We start from the raw sequence: 18,705 nt of genomic DNA on the forward strand, positions 1-18,705 counted from the left end.
ATCATCAATTTAAAAAAAATTATATATATTGATAAAAAAAAAATTTGGCAGGAGAGAAGAGGACAGATGATCAAGAATTGTACTGATATATATACTTGCTAATTGATATTCTAATGTTATATGTATTTATTTAATCAGACCTTTCTAGACCTTCCAAGGACGTGGGCCAGGCGCGGACGCATGAATTCGCTATGGGGGTGGGAGGGGGGGTAAAAAATTTTAAAATTAATTTAGAATTTATTTAAGAATACCTTAAGTTTCAGAAATTTAAAGACTAGTGACTATAAAATATCAAATATTAAATATATATAATTGCCTGATTAATCACTATAAAATAGATGTCTCAAAAAATAATTTTGTAAACAGGGGCGGACTGGCCATTAGATCCGTTGGGAATTTTGGCCGCGAGAAAATGCCGATTTTTGAGACCGATCATGATATCTCTATGATTTGAATATCACATTCCTTGAGACATTGCCATGTTCTTTTCTTTGTTTTTTTTCTTCAAATGAAGTGAAAACGTTTCCGTTTGAGTAGAGTGAAAACTAAGTTTTGATTAATTTATTATATTATATTTTTATTCATTGATTTATTGTATAGAAATAATATAGCTACATTTCTTGTTCTTAATTCATTGAAATCAAATAAAATCCAGGTCGGTGAATCAGATAAAAGGATGGATGCTTGGGTGAAACAAAATAATTCATCAGAAGGCTGCAAAAAATAGGTGAGATAATGTGGTGGGCAAATTAAAAAGCCCTTATATGGATATATGGTAAAAAGAGCTTGCTCTCTATAACGATAAAGGCACTTGTATTTAAATAGATAATAAATAATTTGAGATAAAAACTTGATAATTTATGTAAATTTAAGACTCTAAGTACAGCTATAATATATTTGGAAATTTTTAAAATAATGGGGCCACTGTCATATCTTCAAACCAAATAATTAGGTACTTTGTCAGCATGGAAAATGAAAGAAGATGCTAAATCTTCTGTATCATCCGATTCAAAATAAAGCAATCAAATATATCCACATTTAAATGAAACATTTTCATATTTATAGCTTCCGGAGAGTATCTGAGTATAAAATGCTCTGTAAAAAGATCGAATAGGACGAGCGAAGAGAATATAGAGTGACAAATGCTAAGATGAACATCCTCAAGAATCGATTGATCTTTATAGGTTCGAACTATTTCGTCCTGTAGGTGATCAAATTATAAACAACTTGTCGGAACTACTTTCTGCGAATTGAGAGCTTATCTTGAATGTGCAATATTTGCATCCAAGACATTTTGATGAAATAAATAGTAAAGGTATTTTTGAAAAGGCCTTGGAAAAACTGGCACAATTGACATGTATAATGAGTGTTAAATTTCATAACGAATTATGTTCATTTGCCAGTGTATTCAAAGATTTGGTAGCAGAATTAAATGAAACGGACGATGATATCGCATGTACAAGTGAGGAGTCAAATGAAGAAGATGGAATATTAATGATAATAAATCAGAGTGCGTTAATAAATGTAACAAGTGTTTAATATGCGTGTATGAAATTCTAAAAAGATACAATATGCATACAAGTGACACTAATTTATTTTTGGCATATGAATACATTTTAACTTTATCATTTAAGCAAGTTAATTGCGAGAAAGCATTTAGTAAGTTAAAAATTATAAAGCTGAGAGCTAATATTGACCAAGAAAAATTAGAAGCGTTTTTAATGATGTCATTTGAACGAGAACTATTAGCGTAGATTAAACTAGAAGATATTCCTGTATATTTGCGCAAAGGTTCAAAGTTAATGAGAGATTTATTAACGTAAAAATTATATATTTTCTTAATTCTTTTATTAGAATCTTATTAATATTATTTACAATGGTGCCTGATTTTATAAAAGTGCAGCAATTTTAATCTCTGTAATATTGTGTAACTGCAATAGTTTTATATTTATAATTAATTGTTTTAATATATTGAGTATGCATTTTTTTTATATTTAACATGTGATGTATGATTTGATAGTGCAATATCGTTGTAAATCTAATATAGAATGTATATTTTCAATGAATATTATTTTATATAGGTAATGAATATGATTTTAGATGTGCATTTTTTTAAAATAAAATATATGATCATCGTATAATACTATTCTTTTTTTTTACTAAAAATATAAAACGTTTGAACTTATTTTCAAAAAATAAGAAGTAATAAAAATCATGTAAATCAAAGAAGCCATTTAAGAGAACCCGGTCGAAGACCGGGCAAAAGCGGACCGAAGTCCCGCAAAATGGGGGTATGGGGGCGAAGCCCCCATATAAAGAGGCCGCTATAAAAAATGCCCACGAGGCCTAGCGTCGCCAGTCCGCCCCTGTTTGTAAACAAAATATAAATTTTTTAAGTGTTTAAAATTTGATATATATAAATAATTATAGAAAAAATATAGAAATATAAATTACTGCATAAAAATATTCTTAAGATTATTGCATTTATAAGGACTTACAAATTATATTCATGAAAAAAAATTATGGTTGTAATTAAGAAACATATGATAAATTTATAATGGAAATAAATTCAATCTTCTTTTGATTTCATAAGTGCTAGGTGTCAACCAATTCCATATGTATTAAGAAGGTGTCGATAGCCTCAATTTGAGCCTATTTTAAAAAACGGCTAGCTTAATATTCTATCTAGAAATATATTACGCAATGAAGATTTAACTCATAGATAGCACAAAGGTTTGTAACATCTATTAGATTTCGAGACTTAGGCAATATTTTTCTAGCTAAAATGTTGATTTAGCCGCTTATAAAAGTCATCTTAAATCGAATCCTTTAACAACACTACTTCTCAGGCCTGTTTTTATTCTTGTTATATAATTAATTATTCATAGAAGGATATACTAATGGGTTGAAGGGCCAAAATATTAAATTTAATATATTAGGAAAATAGTCTAAAATTTATTTGAAATTATGCGAAGCATCTATAGCATTTTTTGGAACATTATCAACCATATTTAACCTTTTATGCCATAGTTTGCTTTCAAGTTAGTAATGCATCATGGGTTAAATAAATGGGCGCCCTGTTAACTTTTTCCAAAAATGGACGGGTTAGCGTTCTCGTTAAAACTCGCCCATTGCAGATCTAGATAAAAACCCTTATGGTAGCACTTATTTTAATTTTGGTTTTTCATTTTTTTTTATTTTCAATTACTTTTCTTTCAAATTATTACCTATAGTGATTTATTGTATAAAATTTTTGGAAAAAGGAGGTGGAAGTTTGTAGTAGGAATTCTTTTGTTCGGTAAAAATAATATTTACGACAATAGGAGCTAATTTTGGAAAAGACCCCCTTCCCACCAGCTATCATTTTGCCACAATATATTTTTTACATAATATGATTGAGTAAAATTTAAAGTTACAAAGGCCAGAGACAATGAAAGGGGAAATAATTGGTAATGGTTTTGTTAGATGTATAAATACAAATAGAATAAAATGTTTTGATTTTTGATTCTGTTTTTATCCGGGAGAAATTTATAGGATTGATAACATTTCTTAATACATGACTCTCAATTTTTCCATGAATTTATATTGATAACTATATATATAATTACTTTTAATTTTTTTATTTATAATACATTGAACGTTAAAAGTAAAACATATATACGTAATTTAAAAATATCATGTAAACTATTTGTAAATTAAAATCTAATTTTGTTCAGAACTAAATAATTTTTTAAAATTTAAATTATCCGTTTAGATAATGTTTTCAATGCTAAAATATATATTTACCCAGAACCTTCATTGGGTCTAGCTGAGTTACTGATGCTTTTAATCATATTTAAAAGACAGTATTAAAATAGAATGTAGGACAAAATAGAATGTAGGACGGAAAACAAATCAATATATAGGTAACATAGCTAGTTTACACGACATCCTTCCAATGGTGTACGCAGCGGGGGGGGGGAGGGGGGTCAGCAAATCCCCCACCCCCAAAGCCACAAAATCTAGACACCAGCTAAAATATTTTTCAAAAATATTACTGGTTACTACATCATATTGTGTATATATATATATTCCAATTTAAAATTAATCACATTTACTGCAGAAATAAATATACTCCTGATTTATTCTATGAATTAAAATCGATTTCAAACTCTCCTTGGCGTTATATTTATCTACCAATTTAAAATTTTTCTAATCGAAACTTTTCTACTGCAAAACTTAAGTAAAATATTTTAAAAAAATGACATCAATATGATTGAGACTATGAGAATAGCTATAAGCATTATATTGGAACTTAAGGAGTGTACCGATATTAAAATAACCTGTTTATAAATATGTACTGTACATCTTAGAATTAGCACTATAGGCAGCTAATTTTTTATGCATAAAATCTTGGAATATCGATATAAAACTAAAACTAGATATAAAATAAAATTTTATAAGGAGGCGTCAGAATTAGCAGATCAAAAATTTGTTCTGGATCGGATCGGAAAAAAATTGTTAAAAACCGATCCACAAAATAGGCACATTTCATTTGTCGATGCTGACTTTTCATTAAAATATTTTTATTTGATAAATTAAAAGTTTTGTTAACATTCCAAGATGGTCATGCATTAAAAATTTACTGCTTGTCATATGGCAATTCTGAGATATACACATTTATAACCATGTCATTTTAATATCGGCAAAAATATCCGCACAGCCCTAGCGAAATTCATAAATTATTACATTGTTGAGTCAAAAGCTGAGCTCATTTATTTATATACCACAACTCGCAGCAAGACAAGCCTATTGTTCCAATATTAATATAGAGTCAACAGATGAATACCATTGAATACATCTCTTTATCCCCCTCTTGGCTATTTTTATAACTAAAATGAATGAAAAGTTCTTAATTAATCAGGCAGCACTCACAAATCTGCAAATATTTTTACCACAGAATCCTTCCAAATCTATTTCAAATCTTGATAAAGTTAAATTAAATATTTGGCCGATTTTTATTGTAAGAATGTTAAAATATCCCATTAGCACAAAGTATTTTATGAAAGGTTAATATGGTTGATAATTTTCTAAAAATGCTATACAATGGTGGAGCCAGTATTTATCCATGAAAAGTATTAAGCTTAGAGTGGAAAATCCTATGAGGCTGGGAAATAGGGATTTCAGGATTTCTATCTGCAGTATTTGTCGAGGGACCCAAACTCTATTTCCTTCGGCCTTCAGCCGGGTCTAAAATATTATATATTAATTTTTTGGTAGTTATCTTTATATCATCTTTCTTAAAGTTGGCTGAACAATTGGAAATACTAATTCTTAAATTTGCCAATATTTTGTGCTTTATTATAGTTTCTAACAGCTTAAGCCCACATAAATGGAAAAATATTAATAACAAAATTTTGGCTAAATTTATGATTAATAGACGACTGAAAGCATTATTGTGAAAATTTTATCAATGTTTAGTGTTCAACTGTAAATTGATTCCTTCCATTAGGTGTAGAAAGAAAAAAATTAGCTCCCCAAACCTCCCATTTTTTATGATCACTCAATATATCTAATTCTATGTTAAAAATAATTATTTAAATTAAATTTTTTCATATAACAAAATTTTACAGAGAATTTCATTGTAGATTTTATTTATTATTAAAAACTTTAGTATAAATAACATCCCTTTATTAACTATTATTTCTTCTAATGCTAATATTAATACAAATGATTATATTATCAAAATATAAATAACTCTTATTGCAAATGCAATTATTATATAAAAATATATAAATATTATGACTAAAAATTTATTAAAATTAAGTTTTGCATATAAAAATTTTATGACTAAGAACATATCATAATCATATTGCAATTTTATGATTTGAATTTATAAAAGAGGTCTATTTTTCTCTGAGATTTGGCTTATTATCTAGAATCAATTTTATCTAGAATAAGCTCATTATAAATATTTAATAGGGCTAATCCATTTAAACGGTTTTCACCGGTGCTATTTCTTAAATAGGTTTTTAACCTCTTCAAAGTTGAAAAAGACCTTTCATTAGTCAGATACTAATCGGTAAGGTAGCTAAAATAAAAAAACAATGTTTTGTTATTAGGCAGGAAATCTAAAATGCAATTACACATGTCTGCAAAGCATTTTTTGGTCTCAAAGGGTACTTTATTCTGTTAAGATTTTTACGTCAAAATTCGACATTACAAAGTAACTTTTCATACGATCCTAATATATCATCAGAGTAAAACTCTGAGATTTTCTTTATATCCTTTAGCGTTTCAAGTGTAATCAACAATTCAGACTCAACCGGCAAAAGAAAATAAAAGCTTGCTGTTTATCTTTACCAAATTAAACAATTTTTCTTTTAATTAAAAATTATAAAAAATTAATTAAAATTTTTAAAACTATCTAATTTGTTTTAACAATATAAATTATATTATTAAATTTATAATTGTTTTTCAAAAAATAACTTTCGAGATATGCAGATCATATTTTTTATCCGTTGTCGGCTCTACTATGCCAGAAAACAATATATATTTATATCCCCCCTCCCTCCCCGTTATTTAATATATTAGTTCATATAATTTTTAATTTAAACCATGTGATCATTTAAAATTGAAAATTATTATTTGTTTTTTTAAATATATTTCATTTTAATATCGTACATATTATTTTATTTCTGTTCATAAATTATTCGCAATAAAAAACAATTTTTTAAATTTTTTTTCGGAGGTTATAAGGGGTACCAAACAACTTTAAGACTAAATATATAAAATTTATTATATATTTTTCTACCAATGAAAGAACATTTCCTTCTTTAACAATAAATACCTGCCCGAGAAGTGGTGTTGTTAAATGGCTCGATTTGAACCTATTTTTAAAAACAATATTGTCTAAGCCTTGATATTTTGTTAATAGATGTCCAAATCTTTGTGCCATCTATAAGCAAAATCTTCAGGTTTGCGTAATATTTTTCTGGTTAATATATTAAGTTAACCGCTTTAAAAAAATTGGCTCTAATTGAGCCATTTATCAGCCTTACTAAGAAGTACTACCTCTGAAAATAGTTTGGATGGTGTTAGCCTTTTTTAATATACATGGGGAGTTAACACCAAGCACTGATGAAATCATTGAAAAATTAACTCAATCCCAAGAATATTGAATTTTACATTATAAATTTATAATATGCTTCCTAATTAAATTTTTTTACCAATTTTCGATACATCATATTCTTTTTCATGATAAATATTTTGGATTTATACTAATGCAATAATTCCTTTTTATGCATTAATCTATATTTCCAATATTTTTTTAAAATATAATTTAAATTTATAGATCAAGTTTTAAATGCTTAAAAAGTTTATACTTTTTTACAGAGTTCTTTTTCGAGACATTTAATTTATAATGATTCATCCGATTATATACATTTAATATATAAAAATTAATTTATATTTGAATTTGTGTATAAATTGTCAATATTTTAGCATCACTAGTAGAGTTGTTAACTGGCTCAATTTGTGCCGATTTTTAAAAACGGTTAAGATTTTGCCAGAAAAATATTGCCTAAGCATTGAGATTTCGCTAATAGATGTTCAACCTTTGTGCCATCCGTAAGCAAAATCTTTAGGCATGCGTTGAATTTTTTTTAAAAATCGGCTCAAATCTAGCCGTTAAACAACACTAGTCACTAGTCTTAATAAATTTGTAATACTTAAGATATTCATAAATAAGTCTTAGAATAAATTTTATGAATAAATTTAATTACACCCCCCCCCACCACACACACACACAACAATTCTTGCGTACGCGCCTGCACCTTCATAAAAAGAATGTTTTTAAAATGGAAAATTCTGAGGGCATAACTTTGCCAGAATAACAGATTTCAGTATGACAAATGTAAATATTATTTTAATTTTTATTCTGTATATGGAATATAGAAAGGTCCTAACAATATTATATTTAAGAGGTAGATATTTTGATTTTACAATAATCTTTAATTGAATCTAATCATAGGTGTCAACGGGGGGGAGGCAAGGGAAAATTCATCTCCTCAAATATTTGCCCTCGTAAATAACTTTTTAAGCTATTAAAAATTTTCTCCTTATATACCAACCCCTTCCCCACCCCTCTCTCTCCAAAAATTTCAAAAAATACATCACTATAAACAAGAATCTGAAAGAAAAATTAGTTAAAATTAATTCTTTTTTAAAATGATGACTCTAAATTCAAAATTTTTAGAAAAAACATTTATATATAAAGTTAAGGAAAAATATAACAACTTTGTTCATAAAGAGACTTCGATTTTATTTTATAAAATATTATTTTGTGTAGTAGATAAAATTTGTAGTCTTCGATAAATTATAAAATAAGAGTTCATTTATAACCCAATTGGCTTTTGAGCTTAAGCTAATATTTTCGCCCCTTTATATCATCCCCTATTAATAATCATTATCACATACTCAAAAATACATTGTTTATATTTATTCATTAGGAAACACACCATTATCTGAATCCACTCACAACTACACATCTGATAATCGTTATTATTATGAATCAAATATTAAAGGAGACAAATATAAAATTCCTCATGGAGCTTCAACATTTAACTATAACAACAGTAATAAAATAAACAATAATTACAGCGGAAATCATTTTTTAAATTTTCCCTCTAACATTTATAAATCTAATTGCAATTCTTGGCAAACTTATGCGACTTATAATGATCGATTTAATATTTATGATGAAATCAAAAACTTTAATCATTGTATAGGCCCAAATTATTATAACGAAAATACTCAAATAAATAATTACGATGGATATTACAATGCTGAAAAGGAAAGTCTGAGTGCCGAAAATGTGTTATACAACCCAAATTCTTCTTACGATTTTATAAATTGTTACAAAGGTATATGCAATGGTCAAGAAACGATTGACCCTCTAACATCAAACAATGAAATATACAATCAAACATCATTAAAAACAGATAACTGCAAGCATTATGAAGAGGAAACAATAAAATATCAGGATGCTAAAAATGATGGAGAAAACAGCGAATACTCATCCAATATTCCAGATGAACTTTCGAAAGAACTCATTGGTGAGAACTTTGATAACCATAGACAAATTGTTAATAATAATACAAACAATTTATCAACTGCAAATGCCCATTGTAACATAAGTAGCGACATTATATCTATGTTACCAGTAACTTCGACAGATTCAAAAGCAAAATTTAAATTAACATCATCCATAAACTGCGGTAATATAGTTCAAATAAATCATACAAAGCATGTTGAACAAACTAAACTTACATCTTACATCAAGGACTATAGGGAATATAATAAGGAACATAGCGAATATATTAAAAATATAGATACCACAAATAAAATATTTATGGCGGAATCTACTTTGAGCTCGGATTCGACAAAATCTACTTCACAGAGTATGCTAAGTCATACCTCCAACAACTGCTTTGGCGCAAATGCTAAGATCAAACGTCATAGAACCCGCTTTACACCTGCGCAGTTAAATGAACTGGAAAGAAATTTTAATAAAACTCATTATCCAGATATTTTTATGAGGGAAGAAATAGCGCTTAGGGTTGGACTTACGGAATCCAGGGTTCAAGTATACTTACTCACATTTATGAAATAATTTTTTAAAACAATGTATATATTCATGTAATTAAAATAGATTTTTATTTATACGGAACACCATAATAGTCACATTCTAAAATGATACTTAAAATTGATTAAAATAATAGTAATCTACATAATGACCAATTGCTGATGTAGCATAGTGGGGTTGAAGTATATTAAATATAAGTGAAAGCCAGATTTTGGCTAGGGCTGTCGCTTTAAAGGTATAAGGTTACATTTCACAATTTTCAAATTTGTTTTTAGATATACTATATTATTTATCTATAAAACATATATATGGGGTAGGATTATCTTCAAAATAAAAAAATAGTATATATATATATATATATTTAAATATTTTTTTAGTATATGACTAGTTACCGACACCTTGAGCTGTAACAATAGCCATATATATACGATCATTTATAATTATAAATTAACCTTGTAAATTTGGTCTTAAAATATTCTATTTTTAGTCAATAATAATAATTAGCCGTTTAAATACACGATAATCAAATGATAGCGATTATTTGAATTTTAAATTTTAAGCATGATAATATTTCATTTTTATAATTGGGGTCATAGTTTTAGTTATATCGTATAGTATATAAAATATTTTAATTGTTTTTTTTCAGGGCTGTGAGCCCGAACTCTGAACCAAAACCCTTCGAATCCGGATATCTTACTGAACAAAACCATTAATCTTTTTTTTATATAAATTTTAATTAATTTATTTATTTTTTTTAATTATAAAAAATTTGAACAAAATTTAAAAATATATATTAAAAAAATAACAAGTAAAATAATTATTAATTTAAAAAAACATTAAATATTTATATTTTCAACATTTCAAACAGTTTTTATGAAAATCATTTTTCATTTTTAAAATCTTCCGACACCGGACTCTGAACCGGAACCTGGTTCAGAGTTTTCTATTAAACCCAAACCTGAACCCTTTTTTTAGCAGGAGAATTCATAGTCCTGGTTTTTTTGAGCTAGATTTATACCATAATAGATAGAAATACTATATACTCAATACCTACTTTTCTAATCATGTTGTCTTTAACCAGATACATTCAAATTTTTAAAATTATTAATCTGTGAAATTAAAGCTTAATGAACCGAGAGAATTTCTATTTCTCCCCCAAAAAATGTAGGTACATATATACCTTTGAATACTATTATGGTTCTTAGTTGCTTGGAAATTTAGATCAAGATAATTTTTTTAAATGGAATTTTTAGCAATTGTATGGTACACATTTATTAATTAAGTATAAATATGATTTTATACAAACTCGTTATATTTTAGTCTTTCTGATTGGGTTTAAAATATCCGGAAATGCTAACTTGTAAAGATGTTATAATTAATATAATATAAACTTTAACATCAGCATTTCCATTTTTTAATACATATAAGGCACTCCATTTCTAAGGCGATGATATGTTAGATCCTGTTTTTTTGAATATGGGCAAAATGAAAATCGATTAACTTGTTGTCAGTGTTGCCACTTGCCTGTTTAATTATTACAATAGAATAATAATGTCTATACCATAACTTCATTTGTCAAATAACTCATCGATGTATTTAATTCCTCATATTATCTCAAAGAGATAAATTTCTTATGTAACCTACCATAATTAAATAGATCGATATTTCGAACCCATTATAATATATAATGTTACGTAATTATACCTCAATAATAAAGTTATAATGTTTAATTTTTAGGTATGGTTTCAGAATAGAAGAGCTAAATGGAAGAAACGGAAAAAATACCAAGCTAATAAATCAATAATTAACCAAAATAACCAACCTCATAGCAATGTCAACAAAGACACGACCAATCCATCATTTTCATCTGAAAACAAAGATCAAAATTTTAACTTAAACATTTTGTCTCCCGTACAATCATTATGCGTACTATCCTCCTTAGCTATTCCTAGGGGAATCAACGAAAGTGAAAACCATGATTGTTCTAATAACCCAGTCGTTTGTCAAGTCATTCAATCTAATTCATCGGAATATTTATTGCCGAATAAGAACATCGAAACATCCTCAGATAATAACTATAGACTCCCCACCAGCAGTGCCAACTACAACACAACAAATCACCATCATAAGGGTTCAAATAATAAAAAAATAAAAAATAGTGATACATTAGCACCTTTTTCGTATACTAAAGATTATGGTAGTGGTTATGATAATCTATCCAGCAAATGTTTAAAAAATTTAATGATCAAGGAAACGAACAGAAAAATTAATAATATCAATTTTTCGAATGCAAATGATTGGTCCACAAATAACAGCCCTAATTATAACGATCAATATTCGATCAATAAATTTTCAACCATAAACAAAGTGCATATTTATAACTACAATAATATCATCATGGGTAATAATGATAACCTACCGAAAGATTATGATGAACGTGATAAAGAATCTTTGTTGTATCATAATTTCCCTTTGTATACCTCACTCACCGGGACGTTTAACGAACATTCGTTTCCCTCATTACAGGATAAAGATTCATTAATGTATTCCGACATCATTGACTCAAATGCTTTAATACCTAATAATACCAAAAAAAATAATATGGTTTCGAGCCATTCGACGGATAGATTAGGTAATTCCGATTTTTTAAATCATTTATCGACCGAAAATCATACCTTCAATCAAATTACATCTTTACCTTACAATAGCTCCAAGTATTATCCTAATAACTTTTATGGATGTTTTGACCCCACTACCCGGATTTATAACAATTGTCCGTCATTTAATTTTGATAAATACCCTAATAATAACAAGATAACAGGAGAAACGTACTCGAAAGATTATTTAAATATTTCGTGTCCAACTCATTATGGTCAAAATTACCCAAGTGGCAAAATGGACGATATGTCTAGTCAGGTGGACCCTTATTTTTATTACAATCAGTTTTCTACATACCATCCTAATTTTATCCCTAACAACTATAACAACTTTGACTCTCAATACTTTGCACCATTGCCTAAATATTACCCATTGGTTACTCCTTATACTTCGAATATATAATTATAATGTATTAAGAAAGTTACCGTGCAATTTATCCCTTTTGTTTTTATTATCTTAATATTTATTAATATTCCTTTTTTTCGGAATAAAATCTATTAAATTTTTTTTTGATGATTTGAATATATGAATTATATTATTTAAACAGATAGTTATTTATTCTGCTTTCCAAGCATCGATGTTCTTGGGTGTCGCCTTTGCAATTCAAGAAAGGGTTATGCACATCCCTTGAATATTTTTTAGATTTTAGAGCCTATAATTTATTTTTTAACCTTTTTTAGCATTTTTTTAAATGAATACCTTACATTTTTGCCATTTCAAATTATTAATTATAAAAACTTTTGATCTAAATTTGATTTTTGTTAATCGCCATTATTTTTCTTAGGGTTTATATCAGGGGTTCGAACCGAACCGAACCGCAAAACCGGAATGAACCGTTATGATTTTCTGAACCGTAACCTTAACCGAACCGTTATGAAGAAAATATTAAAAGAGCGAACCGAACCGTTATAAATATTTTGAACCGGTTTAAACCGGTTCAAAACGGTTTTAAAAATAATTAATTTTAAATTATTAACCTAAATTTAAAATTTTAATTTTCCTGAAGTATATCAAAAACTTAATTCGTTAAAATTAGATATAGCAACTAGATATGATAGGTCCATATTGGGGATCAATATTCAATTTATAAATAACGGAAAAATAAAATTAAGGACTCTATGCATGAAAGTGATTAAAGAACGACACACATCAGAATATCTTAAAAAAATTATTCTAGATGTTCTAAAAGAATATGAAATAAAAATTGAGCAGATTTACACAATAACCACCGATAATGCAGCAAATATGATTAAGTTAATTAAGCTATTAATACTACACGATGAAGAAGATGATGAAGATGATGACCTTAACGATTATTTAATTAATGATGATTTAAATAATAATGATATAGATAATGACGATTTAAATAATAATGATATAATTCATGATGAAAATAAAGAACTTTTTAATATTGAAAATATTAATCTTGCACCAAATGCCAGATCCATATTAATAGGTATTAGATGTGCTTCACATACATTTCAATTAGCAATTAATGATTGCATTAAAAATTCAAATGAAATTGTCATTATAAATAAAGCAAGAAACATCTGCAAAAAAATAAGAAATCAGACAACAATGGGTATTCTCTCAAAATTAAATTTGAAAAAACCACTAATAGATTGTTGCACAAGATGGAACTCTATCTATTTAATGTTGGAGAGATTACTAGAGTTAAAAAGCTTTTGCCAAGAAATATCGCTCCAAAGCGATCGCGAAAAATGTTTATCAGAGAATGAATGGAAAATAATTAGTGACATATTAAAAGCTTTATATCCAGCTTATGTTTTGACAAAATATTTACAAAGTGAACAATTGACAATGGGCGATTTTTATGCTGCGTGGATCAAATGTCTCATGCAAACGAGTAAAGTAGACACTCCATTTGCCAGAATTTTTCTACGATGAAAGCACGAGAAATAAATTTCAAAAATGAAGTTTTTTGCTCTGCTATTTATCTCGACCCTAGATATAATGTATTTTTAACTTTTGAAGAAAGAGAGATCGCCAGAAAACATCTTTGTAAAACTTGGAACTTGATACAAAATCTAAATAATCAGAATATTGAAATTCTAAATACTATGCCTACGTGTTCGTATTCGAAGGATAATTTAGATGATGATTTTGAAGATTTATTAAAGTCGCATGAAAGTCTTAATAAGAATAATTCTCAGGGCATCGAAAATTATAATAAATGTATAGAAATAGAATATATAATTCGTTCATTTGATAATATAGAGAGATTAGAAAAAGATACTAATCTTTTGAATTATTGGGAAAATGTAAAGAATAGTATGCCAGAACTTTATAAGTTAGCTATAACTGTGCTAGCAGTTTCAGTTACGCAGGTCTCCGTAGAAAGAGCATTTTCAAGCCTTAAGTTTATACTCTCTGCCCAGAGAACTAAATTAAATCCTGAAATATTAAAAATATTTTAGTTATCCGTTCGAATTCTCTTTTTAAACCTAAATAGTTTAGTATACATATTATTTTATTCATTATTGTATTTACGCATGTTTGTTTTTATCTTATTTATTTATAAAATAAAAAAAAACTAATTTGTCTAATTTATATTTCCTAAATTTAATAAAAATATCTATTAGATTATCATGGATAAATTAAATAAGAAATTATAAACTAAAAAGATTTTTCTCTAAAATTAATATATACATGGTTAATGATTAATTTTTTTAAAAATTAAATTTATAAAAACCGGAACAAACCGAAAAGAACCGTTATAAATTATAAACCGAACCGAACCGATATGATTTTTTTTAAAAAACCGAAATGGAACAAAACCTTTATAAAATTTTAAACTAAAAACCGGAACGAACCGAACCGTTATACTAAACGGTTCGAAACCCTGGTTTATATTACATACATAAAATTTATCTTTTTTAAATGGCTTAATAGTTGAGAGGTAATCATCTTACTTGCAATGCAACAATTATAAAGATGGCCAATAACAAATACAGAACAATTTTTATGTTTCAAACTAATTTTTATCAAAGGCAGACACCCCCCCCCACCCCTAGTTAAATCAAACCGAGAATTTAGGTCTTTTTAAGCACATAGATATCTGTTAGGTTTCATAAGATGGGGTGGGGGGGGGTGCACGTTTAATATAATTGGTTTCTGCAAAAAAATTACCTAATCAACAAAAAGAAATTATGCCCTGTTGGGGTTCATGTTTCGCTAAAAAAATTATTTTGTTATTTTGGAACGTTCTGGAACGTGTTTCTAAAAAATTATGATTTTGTTTCTATTTTATTAATCAACAAATTAATTTTTATCAATACATATAAATCAGTTAACTTCTAAGCATTTATATGCTCTCTATCTAATAAAAGTTATATCTACGTTGTGTTAATTCAAATTTTTGCCAAAAACTGTATCATCTAATTTAGAGAACCTTTATTAGCAAAACCTTTATCGCGAATGTTGTTTATTGCGAAGAAACTTTGGGAAAGGAAATATCATAAAAATTCTGCAAAATATTTACAGCGAACAATATCGTAAACTCCCTATCGCGCCTATATTTTCGCGAAATCTAAACCACGGACATATTGCATTTTAGCAAAACCTTTATTGAGACTGCATTAAGCGAATTTTTGAGCGCGAACTCTTAATAGGTAATGTTTTGCCATGAATATATTCCCATAAAGTCATTATCGTGAGAGCATTACCAAGAAACAATGAATATTGCTAATGCATTTATAAAGGAAACAACATATTTAATAATAATTTATCCAAATATGTTCTTACATCATTTGCGCAAAATGTTTTACGAATATTTTGTTACTTATTGGCTACTGAGTTAATAAGAGTTGGCTTCAATGGGACTTTTTCTGATATGATGAAAAATAGCTTAGCAATTTTTCCTAATCTCTTTAACTCATGGTAGTAATTATGGAGAGGATATTTCGCGCCAATTTTTGTGTTAATAAATTTATTCCCCTCTCCCCTGTATATAAATTTTAAAAATGCACTTTATACAATTAAAAGTAAAATCTTTGTAAATATATCTAAAATATCCAGAATCTTTCCTTACTTACTCAGGATTAAAAATACTGGAAACTAAGAATTTTTCCTAATTATCTGAGATTTGTTTTAAAAAATCGTAAACAATTTATAAGTAAAAATTTTAATTTTTTCAGAATTTTTTATATTGAATTTTCCTAGTTAATTTTTAAAATTATTGTGTAAATAAGAAAAGTAAATTTAATTTGTTTAAAATCTGTTATTTCTCTAGAAAATTATTCCTTTATCCGAGCCCCGGGAATTTAAACGGGTTGCAAATGACTTTATATTTAATAAATTTAAATTATTAAAATATTATAAACCTGAAATGTATTTTATATATAACATCTAATACGCATAGGCGTCTACTTCATATAAATGGCGGGGCTCTGGCCTCCATTAAAAATTTTTGTTGGGGCTGTGCCTCCATAAAAAATAGATTAATCAATCAAAGATATATTACTTAAATATTCTTTAGATATCAAAAATTGCAGAAGTTAATGTTATGATGTAGCCTCCATCGTTAGTGTAAAGATTTCTAGTTTACAAACATGTTCATAATGAAGAATCTAGAACAATTTATATACATTGTGAAGGTCATACACTGAAACTTGTTTTACAAGATTCTATTAACATTAATGCAAAAATTTGCGATTTTGTAGTATTAACGAAAGATTTATTATCTTTTGTTCGTAATTCTCCCAAACGCAAGAAAATATTTCGTTCCATCCAAGATGAAAATGATAGTTCAGCCTCTTTAAAGCCATTATGCCCTACATCCTGGTGAATGCGAATAATGTCCTTAAAATGAATAGATAGCAATTATGAAATAATCGAAAACCTTTATTACAAATAATAAATACATTTCGCAGTGAGGTTGATAAAGAGAAAAAGTTTATTGCACCAAATACAAATTTGAAAACTTTTTATTTCTTAATGATGATAATAATATTTGAGAGAGAATAGTCTTAAATGCTAAAATTAAAAGTTCTTCATTACATATTCAAAATATTAAATATAAAATAAAAAATAAAAATCTCATCAAAGTTTTAGATGTAAAACTACAAGAAGATAGTTTAGATAAGTTTTTGAGAGAAGTTAATTTAAGGGCAAGGAAATTAAATTTAGTGGAGCACATTTTAAAGTGACAGGAAAAAAAACTCTTTAAGATTCGAATGAGTTTTTTATATCGTCCTTTCCTTCCATGTCAGTTACAGAATATTATAGGCCACTTTTTTATGAATACAATTGCAAATATAAAAAATTTTCAGCAAACCATAGATTTTTTAATTAATATGGAAAAATTTGCTATTCAAAAATTTGATGGAATGTTTCAATATCTATGGAGATGATTTTGAAATGGAAAGTCAAATACTTCATAGAGATTATATAATAAACTCTTTAGATGACGTCACAACCATATTAAAAGAACAAAATAAGAAAAAAATTATTTCTATTTTTTCAGAGTATGTAAAGTTTATTAAAATGCTATTAACTGTTCCCGTAAGTACTACTTTAAAACAATCATTTTCAGGATTAACATGTCTTAAATCATATTTACGTTCTGCGATGAAACAGTAATGACTTTGAAATTTTAAATGTTAATAAAGAAAAAGCAAAAGAACCTGATTGAAATGTGATAATAATGAATATTTTTTAAATAAAAATATTAACATTTATTATATTATATCCTTCATTAAAAAAAATATATCAATTATTATCTGTAATTTATATTATAAAAACTTGAAAGGAAATAAAAAATGATACTTTACAAAATTAAAATTACAAGCTTTTTTATGATATTTTTTTTTACAATTAATTAAAATTTGATTAGGTTTTTTTCAAGTTCTATTTAAAATAGATTTCAGCCTTCATAGACATTTTTTTTCTATTTTAAAACAATTTTCATGGAATTCATGCACATACTTTTACATGTCTTCCATTATTACTTTTTACATAATTCCCAACTTTCTAATATAATAGTGCTCTAATTCATTTGAAGTTTTGACCACCCCATTCTGGCTTCTTTCTGTATTTAAATAAATAAAAATAAAGTTCTGGTCAATAAAATTTCAAGTAATTGCCTAATACTAAGATTATTATTATACAACCTTTATCTTCATCTCTAATATCCTCCTTACTTTAATTCTAATCTCTTGATGGCTCAATGAAAATTTGTTTAATAGTCTTTATTCCCCAATAGTGATTAAATAAATATATTATATAAATAATTATAAGATTTATACTTTATAATTGTAAAATAATATAAGATATTATTGATTCGATACTTGTTTGAGTTCCCTGTGTTTTAATATTTGGAACAAGAACACAAATAAATTTTTAGACAAAACATAAGCGTAACCAAGATCTTGGTAAGGGAAGATGGGGGGGGGGCACTATTA

At 27.1% G+C, this 18,705-nt stretch overlaps 1 protein-coding gene across 1 annotated transcript; it reads left to right on the forward strand.

Moving 5' to 3' along the window:
• Window positions 1-1,362: 1,362 nt before the first annotated feature.
• LOC135924318 (putative uncharacterized protein DDB_G0282133) lies at window positions 1,363-17,090 on the forward strand. The gene is made up of 6 exons (XM_065459372.1): window positions 1,363-1,510; window positions 8,490-9,625; window positions 11,363-12,658; window positions 13,496-13,739; window positions 13,905-14,150; window positions 16,966-17,090. Exons 1-6 carry the CDS (start codon window positions 1,363-1,365, stop codon window positions 17,088-17,090), a joined length of 3,195 nt encoding a protein of 1,064 aa, XP_065315444.1.
• The last annotated feature ends 1,615 nt before the right edge of the window (window positions 17,091-18,705 follow it).

Source organism: Gordionus sp. m RMFG-2023, chromosome 2 (genome assembly GCF_954871325.1).
Source record: "Gordionus sp. m RMFG-2023 chromosome 2, tfGorSpeb1-WG-v2, whole genome shotgun sequence".
Taxonomy (NCBI): Eukaryota; Metazoa; Nematomorpha; class Gordioida; order Chordodea; family Parachordodidae; genus Gordionus; species Gordionus sp. m RMFG-2023.

Excerpts from the sequence above, each read along its gene's own strand:
- LOC135924318 (XM_065459372.1), top strand. The coding sequence starts at position 1,363 with ATGAGTGTTAAATTTCATAACGAATTATGTTCATTTGCCAGTGTATTC. Across the intron at positions 1,511-8,489 it reads ATTAATGATAATAAATCAGA|GAAACACACCATTATCTGAA; the intron begins GTGCGTTAATAA and ends TTTATTCATTAG. Across the intron at positions 12,659-13,495 it reads TGCCTAAATATTACCCATTG|ATTTACACAATAACCACCGA; the intron begins GTTACTCCTTAT and ends AAAATTGAGCAG.